This window comes from Saccopteryx leptura, chromosome 2, assembly GCF_036850995.1.
Source record: "Saccopteryx leptura isolate mSacLep1 chromosome 2, mSacLep1_pri_phased_curated, whole genome shotgun sequence".
NCBI lineage: Eukaryota > Metazoa > Chordata > Mammalia > Chiroptera > Emballonuridae > Saccopteryx > Saccopteryx leptura.
In genome coordinates, this window is record NC_089504.1 from 110076284 (window position 1) to 110097780 (window position 21497).

General features: G+C 34.8%; 1 protein-coding gene across 1 annotated transcript in view; it reads right to left on the reverse strand.

Moving 5' to 3' along the window:
* ZDHHC17 (zinc finger DHHC-type palmitoyltransferase 17) overlaps nucleotides 1-21497 on the reverse strand; it is a 100665-nt gene that overhangs the window by 37422 nt on the left and 41746 nt on the right. Inside the window, exons 6-8 of the mRNA XM_066368509.1 lie at nucleotides 20111-20175; nucleotides 19336-19498; nucleotides 12235-12360 (exon numbers count right to left, since the gene is read on the reverse strand). Of these exons, the coding sequence (XP_066224606.1) occupies nucleotides 12235-12360; nucleotides 19336-19498; nucleotides 20111-20175 (354 nt within the window). The remainder of the gene's footprint in view (nucleotides 1-12234; nucleotides 12361-19335; nucleotides 19499-20110; nucleotides 20176-21497) is intronic.

Here is a 21497-nt window from a genome sequence, read left to right on the forward strand (position 1 = left end):
AGCGGACAAGTAGAAAAAAAGCTGTGGTACATATACACAATGGAATATTATGCAGCCATGAAACAGAAGGCACTCTTATCTTTTTGAAGGCACGAGTGGACCTGGAGATTATTATGCTAAGTGAAATAAACCAGGCAGAGAAAGACAAATATCATATGATCTCACTTATATGTGGAATCTAATGAACACAAAAAACTGAGGAACAAAATAGAAACAGAGCCAGGGTCACAAGGAAAAGAAAGACAACAGTCAGAGGGAAGGGGGAAGAGAATACAGGATCAAGGAAGGTGAAGGGATTAGCCATATTATAGTATATACTGTACATAACATACAAGTACAGATAATAGGGCAGTAAGGCACAGAGGGAAGGGGGTATGGAGGTAGGGGAAGGAATATAGAGGGGGTGAAATGGGAATGGAAAGACTTTGTATGGGGCATGCGGGGTACAATGCTGGGATTGAGGGTGTTATATTGAGTGGGACACTTGAAACTACATTAACACAATAAATTAATTTTTAAAAGACAGAGATTAATGACTAGAGGAAAGAATATATAGATAAGGGGGTACTGGTGGGAGAGAATGTGGACACGTGTCATTTGAAAAAGTCTTTTCTAAAATTCTCTGTAATTTGGCTTCTTTTTAGTAAAGACACTTGTTTTCCTTCAGCAATGACCACATTTCTTCATTATTAAAAATTAAGATACAGGAGCCTGACCAGGTGGTGGCGCAGTGGATAAAGTGTCACACTGGGATGCGGAGGACATAGGTTTGAAACCCGGAGGTCACCAGCTTGAGCACAGGCTCATCTGGTTTGAGCAAGGCTTACCAGCTTGAGCCAAAGGTCGCTGGCTTGACCAAGGGGTCACTCGGTCTGCTGTAGTCCCCCCCCATCAAGGCACATATGAAAAATCAATCAATGAACAACTAAGGAACCACAACAAAGAACTGATGTTTCTCATCTCTCTCCCTTCCTGTCTGTCTGTCCTTATCTGTCCCTCTATGTCTCTGCCACAAAAAAATAAAATTAAGATACAGGAGAAGCAACCATCTGCTTCTTCACCCCCTACCCTCATCTGTCTCCCCCTTTTCTCCCTCTTCTCCTTCTCTCCCTCTCCCCCCTTCTCTCCTTCTTCTCCTCCTGCAGTCAGTAGCTAGATTGGTTTGAGCATGGCCGCAGGGACTGAGGATGGCTCTGCTGGAGTACATCAGCCTTAGGCACTAAAAATAGCTTGGTACTCAAGCATGGGCCCCAGATGCGGTTGCCTAGTGCATCCTGGTAGGGGCACATGCGGGAGTCTGCTACACTATCACCCCTTCTCTCCCCTAAAGTAAATAAATAAATAAAGTATTATTTATACACAGTAAAATTCACCTTTTCTGCACAGTTCTCTGTGTTCTGATTAACATACATAGTTGTGTAACTAGCCGAAACTTAAGACACAGAACAGTTCTATCAAGCCCAGAAATACCATCTGTCAGTCCTAGCCCCTGGCAAGCACTAATCTGATTTCTGTTCCTATACTTTTTCTTTTGCAAGAATATCATATAAATGTGATGATGCTGAATGCAACCATTTAAGTCTGGCTTCTTTCGCTTCAGAATGCATCTGACATTCATTCATCCATGCTGTCGTGTTTATCAGTATTCAGGTTCCTTTTTAATGCTGGGTAGCATTCCATTACAGGAATGATCACAGTATTTTTATCCATTTCTCAGCTAAGGGATTACGGCTGTTTCCAGTTTTGATGATTGTGAATCAAGTGACTGCAAATATTTACTTACAGGTTTTTGTGTAACCTAAGTTTTTTTCATTTGCTTAAATACCTATGCATGGGATTTCTAGATTTTTTTTTCAAACTGTCATTTAACATACATATTATATTATATAGATAAATGTAATGGTGATGTGCTACTTTTATGGATATGATAAATCTATTTTCTCTTATATGTTATTATAAAAAATTTTAAATACAGAGTAAATTTGAAAGAATTTCAAATTGAACACCCAAATACCTATGTGCCTACCACCTAGCTTCTACAATTCAGTAATCTGTTTAATGAAAGTTTTTGAGTAACTACAGATTCAAATGCAGTTGTAAGAAATAACAGAGTCAAAGTACCTTTTAAGCAGGCACCCCCAATGACTAACATCTTGCAAAGCAGTAATACAATACCATAACCATAATATTGACATTGATACAGCTAAGATACAGAATATTTTCATCACGATAAGGATTTCTCATTTTGTCCTTTTATAATAACCTCCCTCCTATCCTATTCTCACCCCCATAATTAATCTCAGACAACAACTAATCTACTCTACATTTTTATAACTTTGTACTTTCAAGAATTTTATAATTATAGAGTATATTAATATATAAACTTTTAAGATTGTTTATTTTCAATCAATATAATTCTTTAGAAATTCATCAAGGTAATTGTATGTATTGTATTAGTTCATCTTTTTTTATTGCTGAGGAATATTCCATGGTATGAATGTACCAGTTTGTTTAACCGTTTACCCTCTGAAGGATGGTGCGGTTGCTTCCAGATTAGGGTGATTATGAATAAAACTGCTATAACATTCACATACAGGTTTCTGTGTGAACAAACATTTGCATTTCTTTGGGAGAAATGACTAAGAGTGAAGTTTCTGGGATGCATGATAATTGCATCTTAAGTTTCAAAACCAAAAAATTGTCCAACTGTTCTCCAGAGTGCTATATTGTTTTACATTCCCACCAATCATGTACATATGAAAAATCTGGTCTCCCTGCATCCTCACCAGCATTTGGTGATTTCACAACTTTTGTAGTAATTTCAATAGGTGAATGAAGTTAGTTGCTGTGGTTTTAATTAGCATTTCCATAATTACTAGTGATGTAGAACATCTTGTGCTGATCTGCCATTTTTATATATTTGTTAAATATCTCGCTATGTGTTTAGCCCATTTTCTACTTTGATTGATTTTTTTAACTTTCGAGTTTTGAAAGTTCTTTGTATATTCTGAAAACTAGTTCTTTATTGAATATGTTTCTTGCAAATACTTTCTCCTAGTCTGTAAATTAGTCCTTTCATCCTAATAACAGTGTTTTGTGTAACAATAGTTTTTAATTTTAATGAAGTTTAATTGATCAATTTTACTTTTATGGATCATGCTTCTCATGTCAAGTCAAACATTTTGCCCTGCCCTAGATTCTGAAGATTTTTGTTTTTTTCTAAGTTTTATATTTGACATTTAAGTCTGTAAACCGTTTTATTTTTTTTATGTATGGTGTGAGATTTTAATAAAGTTTTATTTTTTGCTTATGCATGTCCAAACACTCCTGCATTATTTGTTGAAAAGTTTATCTTTTCTCAATTGAATTGCTCATGCACTTCTGTCAAGTCAGTGAGCCTATCTTGGTGGTTCTATTTCTGGACTCTATTCTATTCCATTGATCTGTGAGTTTATTCCCCTATATGTTGACTAGAGTAAAATATTGCAGTAATTTTTATTTAATTACATTGAATCTGTATATCAATTTTGGGAAAGCTAACATTTACTACGTTAAGTTTTCCAATTCATGAATACAGTATGTCTTTCCCTTTATTTAGATCATTGATTTCTTTCATTGGTATATAAAATTTTTCAGTATATAAGTGCTTTACACATTTGGTTTGATTTACACCTAAGTATTTAAAGTTTGGGGTTTCTTTAGCAATTCTAAACAGTACTTTATTTTTTATTTTGGTGCTCACGTTTTCTTGTTAAGTATATAAAAATAAAACAGTATATTTACCTTATATACTATGACTCTGCTGAATTCATTTATTAGTTCCATAAGTCTATTTCACAGATCCTTGGGATTTTCTATGTAGACGATCGTATCAACCACAAATAGGGAAATTTTATTTTTTCATTCCTGATCTATATGCCTTTTAATTTCCTTTTCTTTCTATCACTAGCTAGAATACCCAGCACTAAGTGGAATAAGAGCATTAAAAGGGCTATTTTTGCCTTGTACTTGATCTTAGGGGAAAAGCATTCAATCTTTTACCATTAAGTACAGTATTAGCTGAAGGATTTAAACATGTTCTTTATCAAGTTCAGGAAATTCTCTTCTATTCCTATTCTTCTCAGAGTTTCATCACGAATGGACAGTGATTTTTTTATTAAATGCTTTGTGACTGATACAATCTTAAAAATTTTTTAAATCTGTTAATATGGTAGATTACATTAAATAATTTTTGAATATCAAATGGGCCTTACATCCCTGGAATAAAATGGTACATAATTCCTCTTATATATTCCTGACTTATATTTGTTAATATTTTAAGGATATTTGGGTCTAGATTCATGAAGGACATTGGTCTATAGTTTTCTTTTTTAATGTCTTTGCCTGATTTTGGTATCTGGGAAACATATGGTTTCCATTCTATTACTTTCATATATAAGCAACTCAATAACATTCTTACAGGTGAAGGGAGTTTCTTATAGATAGCATATATCAGGGCCATACTTTATAATACACACTGCCAATACATGTCTTTTACTTGGTATTATTTAGACCATTTAGATTTAATGTAATTATTAATATGTTAGGATTTAAGTCTGTAATCTTGTAATTTTATTTTTTATTTTGTCTGTTCTGTTCTTTATTTGTTTTCTTTTTCCTGCCTTCTTGTGAGTTACTAGAAAGCTTTTTAGAGTTCTATTTTCATTTATCTACAGTGTTTTTGAGTATAGCTTTTTTATAAATATTATATATACATAACTTATCACAATATATTGGTGTCATTTTACCAGTTCAAGTGAAGTATGGAAAGCTACCCTCCCTTTATGTCCCTCTACTCTATCTTGTTTATAATATATACTAACACAAATATATTCTCTACACAGATTTGGAACTACATCAAACATCATTATAATTTTTGCTGCAGTTGTCAAGCGAAATTTGGAAGATTTAAGATGAGATGGAGAGTCTACCATATATACCTATAGTTTTGCTTACCACAATCTTACATTCCAGGGTTCTTGCTTTGATCATTTCTTTTGTTTAGAGAACTTCTCTTAGCCGTTCTTTTAAGATAGTTCTGCTGATAACAAATTCTCTTAGTTTTCCTTTATCTGAGACTGTGTTGATTTATCCTTCATTTTTTTAAAGTATTTTCCACTGCTATGGGATGCTGGGATGATAGTTCTTTCCATTCAGCAGTTAGAAAATGTTCCAGTTCTTTCTGGGCTCAATGGTTTCCAATGAGAAATCCAGTCACTTGAATTATTCTATCTCTATTGGTAAAGGGATTTTAAGATCTTAATTTTTTCCAGAAGTTTGACTATGATGTGTTTGGTGAGGATTTCTTTGAGTTTGTTTAGGATTTGTTCTGCTTCTCAATCTGTAGTTTTGTCTTTTGCCAACTTTGGAGAATTTTTTGGCCATTGTATATAAGAGCACTATTTCAATTTCACCTCTATCTCCTCCCTCTTCTGCTAGGAGTCCAATCATATTAATGTTAGACAGTCTTATAACCACAGGTCCCTGAGGCTCTATTCATTTTTCTTTCAGTTTATTTCCTTTCGTTGTTCAAAAGGAGTAATTTTTTATTGTTCCATCTTCAAAGTCTTCTTTCCTATGTATAGGAAACATTCTTTCCTATGTTCCCTATAATCTGCCCTTGAGCCCATCCAATGAGATCTTCTGATTTTGGTTACTGTAATTTTCAGTTTAAATTTTTTATTTGGTTTTTCTTTAGATTCTATTTCTGTATTTCTATTTCTTTGCTGAAACTCTACTTTTCATTTGTTTTAAGCATGCTCATAATTACTCAGTGAACCCTTTTTATGATGGCTGTTTTAAAATCTTTTATCAGATAATTCTAACATCTCTCATATCATTGGCATCCACTGATTCTCTTTTCATTGTTTCAGTTCTTCTTAGTTCTTAGCATGATGAGTGATTTTCATCTGAAGCCCGGACATTTTGGGTACTTTGAGACACTAGATTTTATTTAAATCTTCTCTTTCAGATAGATTCCTCTGATGTAGGTTGGGAGGGGAGTGAAGCACTTTTTCGTTCCTGCCAGGTGAGGTGAAGTCCAGAAAACTCAATTGGCCTCTACTAACACCTGAGAAAAACAGACTGGGACCTCTAGCTCTCCAATGAACCTCTACTGATAAACTTCCTGGCTTAGAGGTTTAGGAGTACTTCATGACTGTTTTCAATGTGGTCTCTACTGATACAGAACCTCATTAACAGCCAGTGGGAATGAAAGTCCCAGCTGAGCCTTCTCTGACAACACCTCCAGAGAGAAGTTGGAGTACCATATTGTAGCCTGGTAAGGGTACAAAGAAGTCTAGGCCTTTGCTGGAGTGAATCAGGGTGGGGCTACTGGTGTGTGTGTGTGTGTGTGTGTGTGTGTGTGTGTGTGTGTGTGTGTCTATAGTAGAAAGTTTTTTTCTAAAGTCTATCTAGCTATGCTGCCTTTTTCTGTGTGTGTGGTTTTTGTTTGTTTGTTTGTTTGTTTTTTGTATTTTTCTGAAGCTGGAAACAGGAAGAGACAGTCAGACAGACTCCCGCATGCGCCCGACCGGGATCCACCCTGCACGCCCACCAGGGGGCGATGCTCTGCCCACCAGGGGGCGATGCTCTGCCCCTCCTGGGCGTTGCTCTGTTGCGACCAGAGCCACTCTAGCGCCTGGGGTAGAGGCCAAGGAGCCATCCCCAGCACCCGGGCCATCTTCGCTCCAATGGAGCCTCTCTGCGGGAGGGGAAGAGAGAGACAGAGAGGAAGGAGAGGGGGAGGGGTGAAGAAGCAGATGGGCGCTTCTCCTGTGTGCCCTGGCCGGGAATCGAACCCGGGACTTCCACACACCAGGCCGACGCTCTAACACTGAGCCAACCAGCCAGGGCCCCATCATGTATTTTTATCTAGTAAGTTTTTTTTTAAAGTATAATACATTTAAAGCTACTAATCCAGAGGATCCAAGATGGCAGCAGAGTAGGCAGATGCACAGACTCCCAGCTCACACCACCAAACTGGATTACAAATTAATTTAGGAACAATCAGTGTGAAAAACGAACTTTGGACTACAAGAACAGGTCTCAAAAACCAAGGAGCAAAGAGAAGATACACCAAGCTTGGTAGGGAGTGTGGGGCATGGTGGAGCTCCCGGGCTTCCAGGAACAAAGTGGGGTGAAGCTGAGACCCAGAAGGGCTCTCATTACAAGGAAAAGAGCAGAAAATATTGCTCACAGCCACTTGCCTGGGGACCTGGGGACCTGGGAATGAGGTGTGCTGAGAGGGGCTGGCTTGCCTTCCAAAAGGAAAGTGGGGAGAGAGAGACGGTGACAGGCAGAGAAATGCCTGGGATGACCTGAGAAGCTGACTAATCCAGTGTGGAGGCAGCCATAGCTAGGGGGAGGGGTTGATCCCTCCACAGAGCACAAGCCTAAAGTGGTTCCCCGTGACCCACCTCCAGAAAGCTCTCCAGCTCAATCAGTGCAACAAGATACAGCTAAAAACAGGAAGTGGGAAGGAGGGGCAGTAACTCAGGTCTCCATGGAGATTTGAGATACACCTTCCCCTACTGAAGAGAAGAAAGCACCCTGCCCCCTGAGAAAAGCTGGCCGATCAAGCCTTCAGAGTCTCAGGTTACACCAACCTCATTTCTGGATACAGTTTCAAATAAGCCCCCTGCTGAGATCAGTAAACAAGATTACCACTGAGTTAAGAAAACTGAGAAGAAAACAAACAAATCAAGACTTCAAAGCAGCTCTACTAGGTAAGGAGATCACAACTGTTAAAAGCCTATAAGTCATACACAGAATAATGGGTGGGCAGAGAAGCATAAGTCATATGCTTCAACAAGATAATTCCTCAGAAAAAGTCCTGGAGAATTGGAAGTAATCAAATTACCAGATGCAGAGTATAAAATACTGATTGTTAGGATGCTTAAGGATCTCAAAGCTACAATGGATGGACTTAATGAATACCTCAATAAAGAAATTGTAAGCATCAAAGAGGACATGGAAATCATCAAGAAGAACCAGACAGAAATGACAAACACAATATCAGAAATAAAGACTACACTAGAAGGAATTAAAAGCAGGCTAGATGAAGCAGAGGATTGAATCAGAGACTTAGAGGACAAGATAAGTGAAAACACAGAAGAAGAAAAGCAAGAAGAGGATCAAAAAGTCCGAGGAAACCCTAAGACAGCTCTGTGACAAGAAGAGAAACAATATCTGCATAATAGGGGTTCCTGAAGGAGAAAAGAAAGAACAAGGACTAGAGAAGCTCTTTGAAGAAATTATAGATAAAAATTTCCCTAAATTGATGCAGGAAAGAGTCACACAAGTTAAAGAAGCAGAGAGAACCCCATTAAAAAAGAACACAGAGACCCAACCAAGACATATCATAATCAAAATACCAAAGCTAAGAGATAAAGAAAGAATATTAAAAGCAGTAAGAGGAAAAAGTTAATCAACCAACAAAGGAACACCCATAAGGATGACATCCGACCTGTCAACAGAAACACCTGAGGCCAGAAGGGATTGGCAAGAAATATTCAAAGTAATGCAGAACAAGAACCTACAACCAAGACTTCTTTATCCAGCAAGACTATCTTTGAAAATTGAAAGAGAAATAAAAAGCTTCCCAGACCAAAAAAAACAAAAAAACTCAAGGAATTCATCACAATTACCATATATATATGATAAAAGAATATAGATTTTTTAAAAAATGGCAATAAACAACTATATTAATAATAACCTTAACTCTAAATGGTTAAATGCTCCAATCAAAAGACATAAGGTAGCTGAATGGATAAGAAAACAGGACCCATACATATGCTGTCTACAGGAGACCCACCTCAAAACAAAAGATATACATAGACTGAAAGTAAAAGAATGGAAAAGAAGAAGTAAAACTATCATTATTTGCTGATGATACAATACTGTACATAGAAAATCCTAAAGTTTCAGTCAAAAAACTACTGGATCTGATAAAGGAATTCAGCAAGGTGTCAGGATATAAAATTAATACTCAAAAATCAGAGGCATTTTTATACACCAACAATGATCTGTCTGAAAGAGAAATTAAAAAAACAATTCCCATCTACTGTAACAAAAAAATAAAATAAAATACCTAGGAGTAAATTTAACCAAGGAGGTTAAAGACTTGTACTTGGAAAATTATAAAACATTAATAAAAGAAATCAAGGAAGATACAAACAAGTGGAAGCATATACCGTGTTCATGGCTAGGAAGAATAAACATCATTAAAATGTCCATATTACCCAAAGCAATTTATAAATACAATGCAATTCCTATTAAAATACTAAGGACATACTTCAAAGATATAGAACAAATATTCCAAAAATTTATATGGAACCAAAAAAGAACACGAATAGCCTCAGCAATCTTGAAAAAGAAGAATAAAGTGGGAGATATCACACTTCCGGACGTCAAGTTATACTACAAGGGCATTGTACTCAAAACAGCTTGGTACTGGCATAAGAACAAGCATATAGATCAATGGAACAGAACAGAGAACCTAGAAATAAACCCACACCTTTATGAACAATTGATATTTGACAAAGGAGGTAATAACATACAATGAAGTAAAGACAGTCTCTTTAACAAATGGTGTTGAGAAAATTGAACAGCTACCTGCAAAAAAATGAAACTAGACTACCAACTTACACCAGTCACAAAAATAAACTCTAAATGAATAAAAGACCTAAACGTAAGTCATGAAACCATAAACATCCTAGAGGAAAACATAGGCAATAAGCTCTCCGACATCTCTTGCAGCATATAGTTGCTGATGTATCTCCACATGCAAGTGAAATAAAGGACAGGATGAACAAATGGGACTATATCAAACTAAAAAGCTTTTGCACAGCTAAAGACAATATGAACAAAATAAAAAGGCAAACCACACAATTGGAGAACATATTCAACAATATGTCTGATAAGGGATTAAGAACCAAAATTTATAAAGAACTTGTAAAATTCAACACCAGGAAGATAAGCAGTCCAATCAAAAAAATGGGCAAAAGAAATGAATAGACACTTCTCCAAAGCGGACATACAAATAGCCAATAGGCATATGAAAAAATGCTCAACATCACTAATCATTAGAAAAATGCAAATTAAAACCACAATGAGATATCATCTCACACCAGTCAGAATGGCGCTCATCAACAAAACAACAGAGAGTAAGTGCTGGCGAGGATGTGGAGAAAAGGGAACCCTCCTGCACTTCTGGTGGGAAGGCAGACTGGTGCAGCCACTGTTGAAAACAGTACGGAGATTCCTCAAAAAATTAAAAATTGAACTGCCTTTTGACCCAGCCATCTCACTTTTGGGAATATAACCCAAGAACACTACTTCAACAAGTCAAAAGGAGAAATGCACCCCCATGTATATGGCAGCATTGTTTACAGTAGCCAAGATCTGGAAACAGCCCAAGTGCCCGTCAGTGGACGAGCAGATTAAAAAGTTGTAGTACATGTACACAATGGAATACTATGGGGCCATGAAAAAGGAATATTTTTTGCAACTACATGAATGGACCTAGAAACTATTATGTTAAGTAAAATAAGCCAGGCAGAGAAAGAAAAATATCTTATGACCTCATCTGAGGAATCCGACACACAATATGAACTAAGTAGCGTAACAGAGACAGAGTCTGGATCAGAGGATCCAGAAGGAAAGTTGACAGAGGGAAAGGGGGTGATAGGGTGATAGGATGGGATGAGAACAGAAAAGCAAATCATGGAGGGAAGGGGGGAGGGCGTTATGGGGAGGAGGACAGGGGAAGATGTACTGGGGAACACGGGGGAGGGGATGATGTATACGGGGGGACATTAGAATCTACATAAACACAATAAATTAATTTTTAAAAAGCTATTAATCCAAAAAAACAAAACAAACCATAAAAACACAGGAATACTCAACTTCTGAACTAGTGACAATAACACATAAATGTTAATAAAACTGTGCCAAACTTTCATATCCAAACACATAAACCTGATAAATAGTTCATTATCCCTATAATAAGTAACTTTAAATGTTAATGAATATCTAGAATTGACAATGTCATTTTCATCTAATACCAAAAAGAAAACCCTTTAGAATATTTACACTAAACAAATGAAAGCATAAAGATTATGAAAATCCCAAAGTAATACAGGATACTTTTATTACTAGCCTAGCTGTTATGAGACATCAGCCATTTTTCACTGTTGAGAAAAAAAATGCTCTAAATTCTGGAGAAAAGAACATCAAAGTAAGTAATAAACCACTTTTCTGTCATATCTAATAGTGAAATAAAAGTTAACATAACTTGCTAAAATTGTTCATTATTCTCAATTATGGCATTGAAAATAGGCAAGTTTAAAACTATAAATCTAATTCTTCTGATGCCTAAGTAATACACCAATGAATGTTTCAGCTAATTAAGGAAGTCTGAACTACAACTAAATGAGGCCTGTCTTAAATAGTTTTACAACTAGAACAACCTGAGGAGAGCATACAGAGATAACACTAAGGCTTAATGCCATTCAAGTGGTAATTACTGATAAGTTAGCATATAGCTTGTCAATCATTTAGGTATATAAAAATTTTCAGTCAGCTAATTTTTCCTTTTTTAAGAAAAATTTTTAAGAAATACAGAGACTTTGGAAAAAAAATGTTCTTAGTTATGAAATCTTATAATTACAAATAGGCAACTGAGCCAAAAGCCACAGTTTGTAATTGAATGTATATGAAAGATCTAAAATGGGATTTCTACAGAAGTGAAAAATATACATTTCCTCTTAAAAAAAGTTGCAACATATCACAAAAGAATGAAAAGCTGAAATTAATTAGAGGTAGTTGATTTTTCACAATTGATTACCACACTAACAAATCCACTTAAACAGGAAAAACTTTCACCTCTCTATTACTTCAAAAAAGACAGACGAATCAATGAACTAAAATTTATGTTACTAGACTATGGAGATTTAAACAATTTCACATATATCCTTCTTAATTATCAAGTAACACAAGCAGGCTATCAGTCAAATAGGCAGAGCCCTGAGAAACTTTGCCATCTACCTGCATTTTATACTGGTTGAAATAGTATTTTCAAAATTACATTTACCAATGCCAAAATTAAAGGCTGCAAATGCTCATGATAAGAAAGTATAACTATCAATCTGACTCGAACAGACTATAAATTTGAAAATCTTGTCATGAATTTACCTTATCAGCTTTCAGCTTTCTAAGGAAAGATGGATTATCATAGCCTTTTGCTTGCCTTGCCTCTTGCAAACGGTTGATCATCCAGACATTTTTTCTCTGCTTTGCCAAATCAAGTGCTGATTCGCCCTGATAATGTTAAGTAGGAGAAATGTATATTAGAAATAAAAAAAAGCAAAATATTTTAGTTACTAACTTTTAAAGCACATTCATAAAAATAAATTTACTGTAGTATGAATCCATTAATCCTGTTTTTATATTGGGCAGTCAATTATTAGGAGAATCTAAATAATTAAATATTACTTACTATGCTTTCCCATTCAAGGTAGAGTAAAAAAATGTATTTACTCATAGATTCTATTTTTTGCTTGCATTTTGACTTATAATAGAGAGCAAATAAAAAAGTAGGTATTTTAGCACCTGCTGGATCAGAGGCTGTCATGAAGTTAATCAGTTATTTCATATTTTTAAAGGTTTCATTAGTAGTAGTTATTCTATATAATATACTGTTATAACACCGAATTTCCAGAACCCTTCAGTTTAATTTTAGTGATGACAAAAGTCTGAATATGAGAAAAGAAATGAAAAAAATCAACTTCTACCACTGTTGTACTGCCACTATTGATCGTCTTAAACTCCTTCACCCATCCGAAATTTCCAAAGAAAATAATGTAAGCGTAGTAACGACAAAAAGAATGAAACTCAAATTATGGACTTGCATCTCCCTTTTATTTAAAGGAAAAGAATGTCAAGGAATATAAGTGAATAGAACTAAAATGTTTTAAAGGAATTAAGAAACAAGAAATAGCATGCCTAATTCTAGATCTATGCTTCTTTTTGTCTTTATTAATTTAAAATCTTATTTCTCCTTTAAATTAGATACCTACATTTCTACTCTATTTAATATTCTACACTATTTATCTAGTTAAGTATAGAAGTAAAATTATACATTTAGTTTGCCAAAATTTCAAGAATGTATGAATGAATATTCAAAATTACTCTAAAAAATGGAAATTTTATTTCAAAAAAACTGAATGAAAAAAAGGAATAATGAGCCCTGGGTTACCTTACTTAATGAGGAATAATTATCAAGTATAAAATACAATTTATTTTTTTAACCTGAAAAATAAAAAGCAAACAACAAAATACACAAACCGCTGCCACCAGTAGCAACAACTATAACATCACCACAATAACAACAAATAGCCCAATCAATCCTTTAATAAAAAAATCAATAGTATTTAATTAGGAATAGACTAATCTAGGTGGGTCTTTCGCAAATAGGAATATATACTTTAAAATATCTCCTTACCTATTCAAAGATTCTACCACCTCAGTTGTCAGAACCAGCTAATTAATCCAAACTAGAAAGATTACCTGAATAAAAGCAATCCCTTGGGTAACAACTCCCAGAGAATATCCTGCAGTTGCCTCGGTCCAGCTGAGCATCCCTTCCACTAGAGGGCCATGTGACACCTAGGAATTGCCTAGATAAAAAGATGGAGGGAGCTTTAAGAAATCTTTCAACTACTGCTCTAGTCAACTGACTGCTTTTGTATAGTTCTATTCAGCTGGTAAAATAAACAAGCAATTAATTTAAAGAACTGTATTAAAACCAGGGTTCTGAATCAAATCTGTATTTAATCACTCCATGTGTTAGCTAAAATAGTAAACATTTGTAACAACAGCAGTAACAACAAGAATCATGGAGTCTTTATGGATGATGTGACTCGTAATAACAGAAATTCTTCAAGGATTTTGGTGAGATAAACATTTGGAAGGTGGAGTGTGGAAGATATTATTTTGCCTAAGTGAGGTTGAATTTCATTATCAACACTAAGGAAAATTCTTCCTCGGAGACCTTCAAGGTCAGGTACTTAAGAGGCAATGAAAATTATTTTCTGAAAACAGTGTCTTACCTCATTTCAAGAAATTATATGAGTCTTCCAATATGTTAATTAACAAAATTTAGTATTTTTACATTCTTTATAAGCTAAAAATTATGTCCTTTGATAATTTTATAAAGCAAAAATTACAAATGCTTGGGCATCACTCAGAGACTTGTTTCCCTAACATTCATCTATATTAATCTGTTAAAAATATGTGCAAGGGGGTAAAATATTATATTTTTAAATTCACAAATAAAATGTTATATAAAAAAAGATCACTACACTAGTCATTAAAAAAATTCTTAGTATTTTAAAGCACTCCCCCCATTGTTACTACTTAAAATTCAAACTTATTCTGTGTAACTATTATCTAGAGCAATGGTTCTTAAATTCTTTTGAGGCCCTGGCTAGCTAGCTCAGTGGATAGATCTTCAGCCTGGTGTATGGACATCCTGGGTTCGATTCCCAGTCAGGGCACACAGGAGAAATGACCATCTGCTTCTCTGCCTCTCTTTCTTCCCCTCCTGCAGCCAGTGGCTTGACTGTTTCAAGTGTCACCCCAGGCACTGAGGATAGCTTGTTGGTCTGAGCGCTGAACCAGGCACTAAAAATAGCTTGGATGATTCAAGCATTGGTCCCAGACAGGGGCTGTCAGGTGAATCCCGGTCAGGGAGCATGCAGGAGTCTGTCTAACTCCCCTCCTCTCACTTGAAAAAAGAAAAAAAATTCTGTTGAGTTGTCAGATGAAAGCCGCTGGCCCTCTCTCCAGAAAAATGCTGAAATAACTTTTGTTTTGAACAATTTCGAGAGTCCATGGACTCACCCCTTAACCAAAATCGATTGGTGGGTCCCATATTGAGAATCTCTAATCTAGCAAATATGGCCATTTCTCATCTTTCTAACTATCAAAACAGCCATTTAAAGTTACCTACCATTTAATATTAACTGTCTCCAAAATAAGTTCTTATCTTCGTTTGATAAAAGTCATTTGTTTACACATTAAAAGAACTGAACTCCTTATTCAAATAACTTACAAGGGTAAAATACCTAGTTAATATAAAGACAGATTTCTAAGAAACTTAAGCTTTACCTTATTTAGGAAATACCTATTTTAGAAAAGGATTAACTGAATGTTATATAACTATTATAAAACCAAGTATAATTTTCATATTCTTTGAAGAATGTAACTTTTATTGGCTATTAAAGCCATATCCAGATTTGTAGACTACATTTTTTTGTTATAATTCATGATTAATACCAAGTAAAAAGTGAAAAAAAATATACAGATATAAATCAACTTTATTTGTAAAATTCCTGGTCAAAGGATCTCGGCTAATTTTTTTAATTAATAAATTTTTGCCTTTCAAAATTTGCAGCAATTTAAAGTTTACTTAATTAGCTTGGCATTCAACATAACTAAAAGGCACCATCTGAAGTTACATGACCAAAGCAGAACCAATTTCTAATACTTTCACCCAGAAAAGTTTTCCTTCAATCTTCACAACCTCAATATACATCACAAGACATTCAGTTATTCAAACCAAAATGTAAGTCATCAATATTGTTTTCTTTAACCCTCTTATCTAATCTACCTCTTAAACTATCACTTACAAATCAATTCACTTCTCTCCATCTCCATTCCTACAATATGCTAAATATGCTAAATGATCACTTGTCTGACTTACTGCAATAGCCTAACTGATCTTCATCTGTCCCTTCCATTTCTTAATTCTTTAATGCATTCTTCATACAGAAACCAAAGTAATCTTTTAAAAATATTTAAAACACAAAGATTATATAACCAGCCTACATAAACCGTTCTGATTGTTCCTCATGACTGAGAGTGCAATTAGAGCCCCTTATCATGGCCCTGCATGACCTGGCACCTGCTTCTCTCAGTGGTTTCATGCCCTTGCCCACGCTATCGGATCAGGCTATCACTTCTACATCACTAACATGACAAGTTTATTCCTGGCTTATTCATCGTCCCTGAGCCTTGCACTTGTAGGTTCCTCTACATGGTAAGTTTTTTCCCCACATATCTTTGCATAATTGATTCCTTCTTATTTAACAAGTCTCAAAGCAACTGGCATCTCCTCAGAGGCATTCACAAATCTCTCTCACATGATGTGACCCCTCAGCCCTTCTCTACCACATTTGCCTATGTGTACATGTGTGCTTAATTTACTATTGTCAATTCCTTCAATATGATGTAAATTCTGAGAGAATAGAGAGTTATATGGAGACTTCCCAGCACTGAACACTGCTGAATGAATTAATAAATGATTTCCATCAGAAGGTGGTGATTAGACTTCCTAGAATTCAGCATATTAGGAAAGCCAGGTTCCAGTAAAAAAGGCAACTGATACTTATTTTATTATTTTAATTATATAAAAAGTGCATTTAAAAAAAAAGTCTACTTTTCCACCAGTGTGGATAAAAATAGTATCTTTATTCAAACAGTATAAATGTTCCCTGGGCAAGTATAGCAACTCCTTAGACTTTATTTTCTTTAAAAATATTATCACTCCAGCAGCTACCAGGGAAATAATTATATTTAAAATACTATTATCAATAGATAACCCTGACTATACATGTCAGATAAAACTTAAATATTCATTAAAAAAATGATTTAAAAAAATACCATGAATTTAAATGAAAGTTGTACAGACTTTTTTTTTTTTTTTGGTGACAGAGACAGAGAAACAGAGAGGGACAGATAAGAACAGACATGTAGGATGGAAGAGAGATGAGAAGCAATTCTTCGTTGTGGCTCCTTAGTCTCCTTAGTTGTTCACTGATTACTTTCTTACATGTGCCTTGAGCAGGGGGCTATAGCAGAGTGAATAACCCCTTGCTCAAGCCAGCAACCTTGGACTCAAGCCAGTGACCATGGGGTCATGTCTATGATCCCACGCTCAAGCCAGCGACCCTGTGCTCAAGCTGGTGAGTCCCTACTCAAGCCGGATGAGCCTGCGCTCAAGCTGGCAACCTCGGGGCTTCGAACCTGAGTCCACTGTGTCCCAGTCCTACGCCACTGCACCACCACCTCGTCAGGCTGTACAGGCACATTAATTAGCTTAATCATTAACACTAAATTCTGAAAGGTATTAGCGAGCTGCATTAGTTAGAGAAGCTACGTTCTACTTTATCCCATCATGGTACCAAATAATTCACAATTCACATGTCTAAACCTAGAAAACATTAAAAATATAAGGCTCAAACCATTTAAATCTTTTTAAATATCTCTACTTTTATCATTAATTATCTTTCTGTTTAAATTCCTTAGAGAATATTTTTTTTTACTAAGACTAATCAAACTTTTACGCAAATTATTAATGTGGAGTGCAGGTGGTCACTATGTGTTTGAAAAGTCACTACATTTGCAAACCACACCTCAAGTATTTAATCATGAACAAAGAGAAGTTATCTAAAATTTTATATGAAAAGATGTTTTTAAATGCTCAAAATATATATTGGTTTAAAATTCCAAAACAATATAGCCATCTTGTCATAATTCTTTGGTATTACTGCAATTTTAACACACTAATATGAATCCTGGCACAGTCTCTTATTTGCCATATTGAAACTGGTTCTATCTTTTCAATAATGTAACACTAAATATCTTGAAATGTATTCCTGGGGCATGATCACTTTGGAAATGGCTGTCTGGTAGCATAGAAAAGAAAAATACCACTCTAAAGCAAGTCAAGTTACAAAACATAAGTTAATATCATTGATTTTTTTCTTATGGGGTTAATAGTCAGATTTAATCAAACTCCTCCTTTCTTATCCTTGAGGCACTAGACCCTAACTTACTAAATACAGTGTTACGAACCTTTCAGAGTTTCCTATTTTAAAATGTTTGGAAAAGCAAACATTTCTCTATAATTTCATAATGAAAGTGAGGTATACTACCCAAGTCATGAAAACTAACTTAGAAGTAAAGCTCAAGACAACACAAATCTTGAGTTAGTCAACAAATACTTAATGCCTATCATGCGTCAGGCACAATGGTATGTTAACTGGCATACAAGACCACTCTCATCACTGTGGGGAGGAACAAAAAAACTTTAAATTTTTCTTTCAAAAAAAGATAAAGAAAATATATGTTATTCTCAATTTCTAAGTTTCTAATAAAGTATTTGATATTTACTTTAAATATTGTTAATCAGACTCATTTCTAAACAAATTGGTTATAATAACTAAATTAAACTCCTTATAACTAGCCTAAGCTACATCATTTTAGTAGTTTAACCTTCACTTTTTAGAGTAATCCAATAGAGAAAGAACTAACATTGAAATATAAATAGGTGCCCTGATCCAGCAGGAGATAACCTACTTTTTGATTGCCATTTCAGATTATGTGGCTTAAATCTTTGTAATAATATCCCCTTCATATTTAATTAGCACATATCCCTTGGAAATTTAAAAAACATGGTTCAGAAAATGCTATGGTTTATAGTCAAAATTGAAGAACATTTGTCATTAGCACAAAGTTATTTATGAAAGCACATTACTAAAAGATGATGTTTAAAAGTTTAGTCATTTCACAGAAAGAATCTGTTGCTATAAGATGAGGTAGATCTTTAAGCTTTAAAAATGAGATTAGTTACCCAAAATTTAAGGCTACCAACAATAATCTTACAGGTATTCATAAAATATATACAAATTTATAAATACTCAGAATATAAATGGTAAATGAGCTTTGCTTAGATATTTTGTATACTTGACCTGAATTAGTCCAGAGTTTGGAGAACAGAGGTTCTCCTACAAACATCATAAAAGTGTTTATTAAATTTAAAGGTCTTGACCTTTAAAAGACAATGAATGATCTAATCAAGGAATTACCAGAAGTTATTACATTTAATGTGGTTTAACTACAAACTTGTGATTTTGTGTAATGATCCTTTTAAAGAAATCAGAAATCTATTTCCTTCAGCTTTAAAAATAAAAATTATGTAATTTAATTTCCAAAACAAGGAATTCACTACTGAAAAGGCCACCAAAATCTGAAAATTATTTCAATAGTAAAAAAGTGAAAGTAAATAAGCCAATCTTTTAAAACAAATTCTTGCATGGAGGTAAACAGTTGACCTTTTAAATAAGAAGTTTCTTCCATCTTTAACAGTCTATTAAAAAATCCTGTTTTATTGAGAAATTTGCTTCTTAGTAACCACATTTCACATCACATAATAAATATAGGATATTTTACCTTGATATTCTGGGCATCAACATTTGCTCCAGCTTCCAGAAGAAGACTAATGACTGTGGTATTCCCTGCTAGCACTGCCCAATGCAAAGCAGTGTTTTTGTGATACTTGTCACCAAGGTTAACTGAAACATTGAATGTTAAAAGCAATCTAGTTGGATCCACACTGAAAAGGAAAAAAAAATAACAACAACAACAACCCTAATTTCAATTACAGAAATCATTACAGATACTAACCTGACTGTGGCTGTATTTACATTCCATCTTGGAACACTTCCAATCTAACCTATGCTCAACAAGTTTATAACCACTAATGAAGTAACATTTTAATATGAAGTGTACCATATAAGGTATTATAGTTCCACAGAAAGCATAATTGGTCCTGATATCTATTATTTTTTATCATGAAATTATTCATTAATAGCTATAATTAAACAATTATATTTTTTAATTTAAATCTGGATTATCCCAAAAATGATCTAAGGCAACTAATATATTAAACTGCCAATATACAAATCACATGAAAAATTACTTTTTTAAAAAAAGATAACATCTTCTTTCATTCTCAGAAACTGTTAAAAGAAAATAAAGTACTACTATTACCAAGGTAAAGGTAAGTATAGAGACTCAAACATCCAAAAAGGTAACAAGTTTTATACTATGTGCTCATAACAAAAATTTACATATTAATAAGTATAAAATTAACTGCTTTTTCTTGTCACCTATTTTATTTTACATTTTATTCTGTTGAAAATGATGTATTTTAAAAGTTACATACCTATGTGTTCTATAAGCTGCCCACATTAAAGGGGTCATTCCATTCTGATCCATCATATCTACATCCTGATAGAGAAAAAAAAAGTCAAACAATAAAAATTTCTAAGTTCTTACCACATGTACTTGGAAAAGTCTAATTTACATATTGTAGGAGAAACCAATATAACACTACAATCATGGGTGATTTAAAATTTTTTTCCCAGCCCTGGCCGGTTGGCTCAGTGGTAGAGCATCGGCCTGGCGTGCAGAAGTCCCGGGTTCAATTCCCGGCCAGGGCACACAGGAGAAGCGCCCATCTGCTTCTCCACCCCTACCCCTCTCCTTCCTCTCTGTCTCTCTCTTCCCCTCCCGCAGCCAAGGCTCCATTGGAGCAAAGATGGCCCGGGTGCTGGGGATGGCTCCTTGGCCTCTGCCCCAGGCGCTGGAGCGCTCTGGTCGTGACAGAGCGACGCCCGGGAGGGGCAGAGCATTGCCCCCTGGTGGGCGTGCCGGGTGGATCCTGGTCGGGCGCATGCGGGAGTCTGTCTGACTGTCTATCCCCGTTTCCAGCTTCAGAAAAATACAAAAAAAAAAAAAATTTTCCCTTTAACTTCAAAATAAAATTATTTATTGTCACTAAATATTTTAATTAATGTGTATATAAATATTTAATTGATGTATATATTAAATATCTATTTAATTAACATATATTTATAGTTTTCCTTTATAAGATGGACTATTAATCAGCCTTTCAATGTTTTGGATTTAAAGATCCTGATGTACTCTTGATCTTTCAGCCACAAAGGATAGACTAAATGATTCAAGTCTCTGAAAAAGTTATTTATACGAATTCATCGTAGAAGTGAGTAGTGAAACCCTGTTTATTACTAGGCATTTCAAAGCAAAGAAAAAAAAGACTTGTCTTTTTTAAGAAAGTCAAAAATTTTAGAGTTTGCTTTTCATTCTATCATTATGCATGTACATTTTTAGAGTTAAATTATTCTGCAAAGTTTGTTGTGATAAAGCAATTTTCTGCCTTCCTACTATTTTCACCTTTTTAGTCCATTATTTTGGTATTTACCTCCACATCTTAAGATACTTGGATTGCTTATTTTTCAGTTTTAGGCATTAACTCCTGAGACCCCTCCCTCAGTATGCAAAATGAGAATTCTCTTCTCTCCTTGCACCATCACAAATACTCACCTTTCCTATCCTTTCCTCTCAAGAGATCTATTGAATCTTGGTTCTAAAACATTTGGTATTAACAATATTATACACACACACACACACACACACACACAAACACACATGACTATTCCCAGCAAAATCATGTAGTAAGCCATGATTACTTTTCCTCTCCCTCCTTTTTGCTCTACTTGATACTATCTTCCCTCAACCTTTTGCTTATT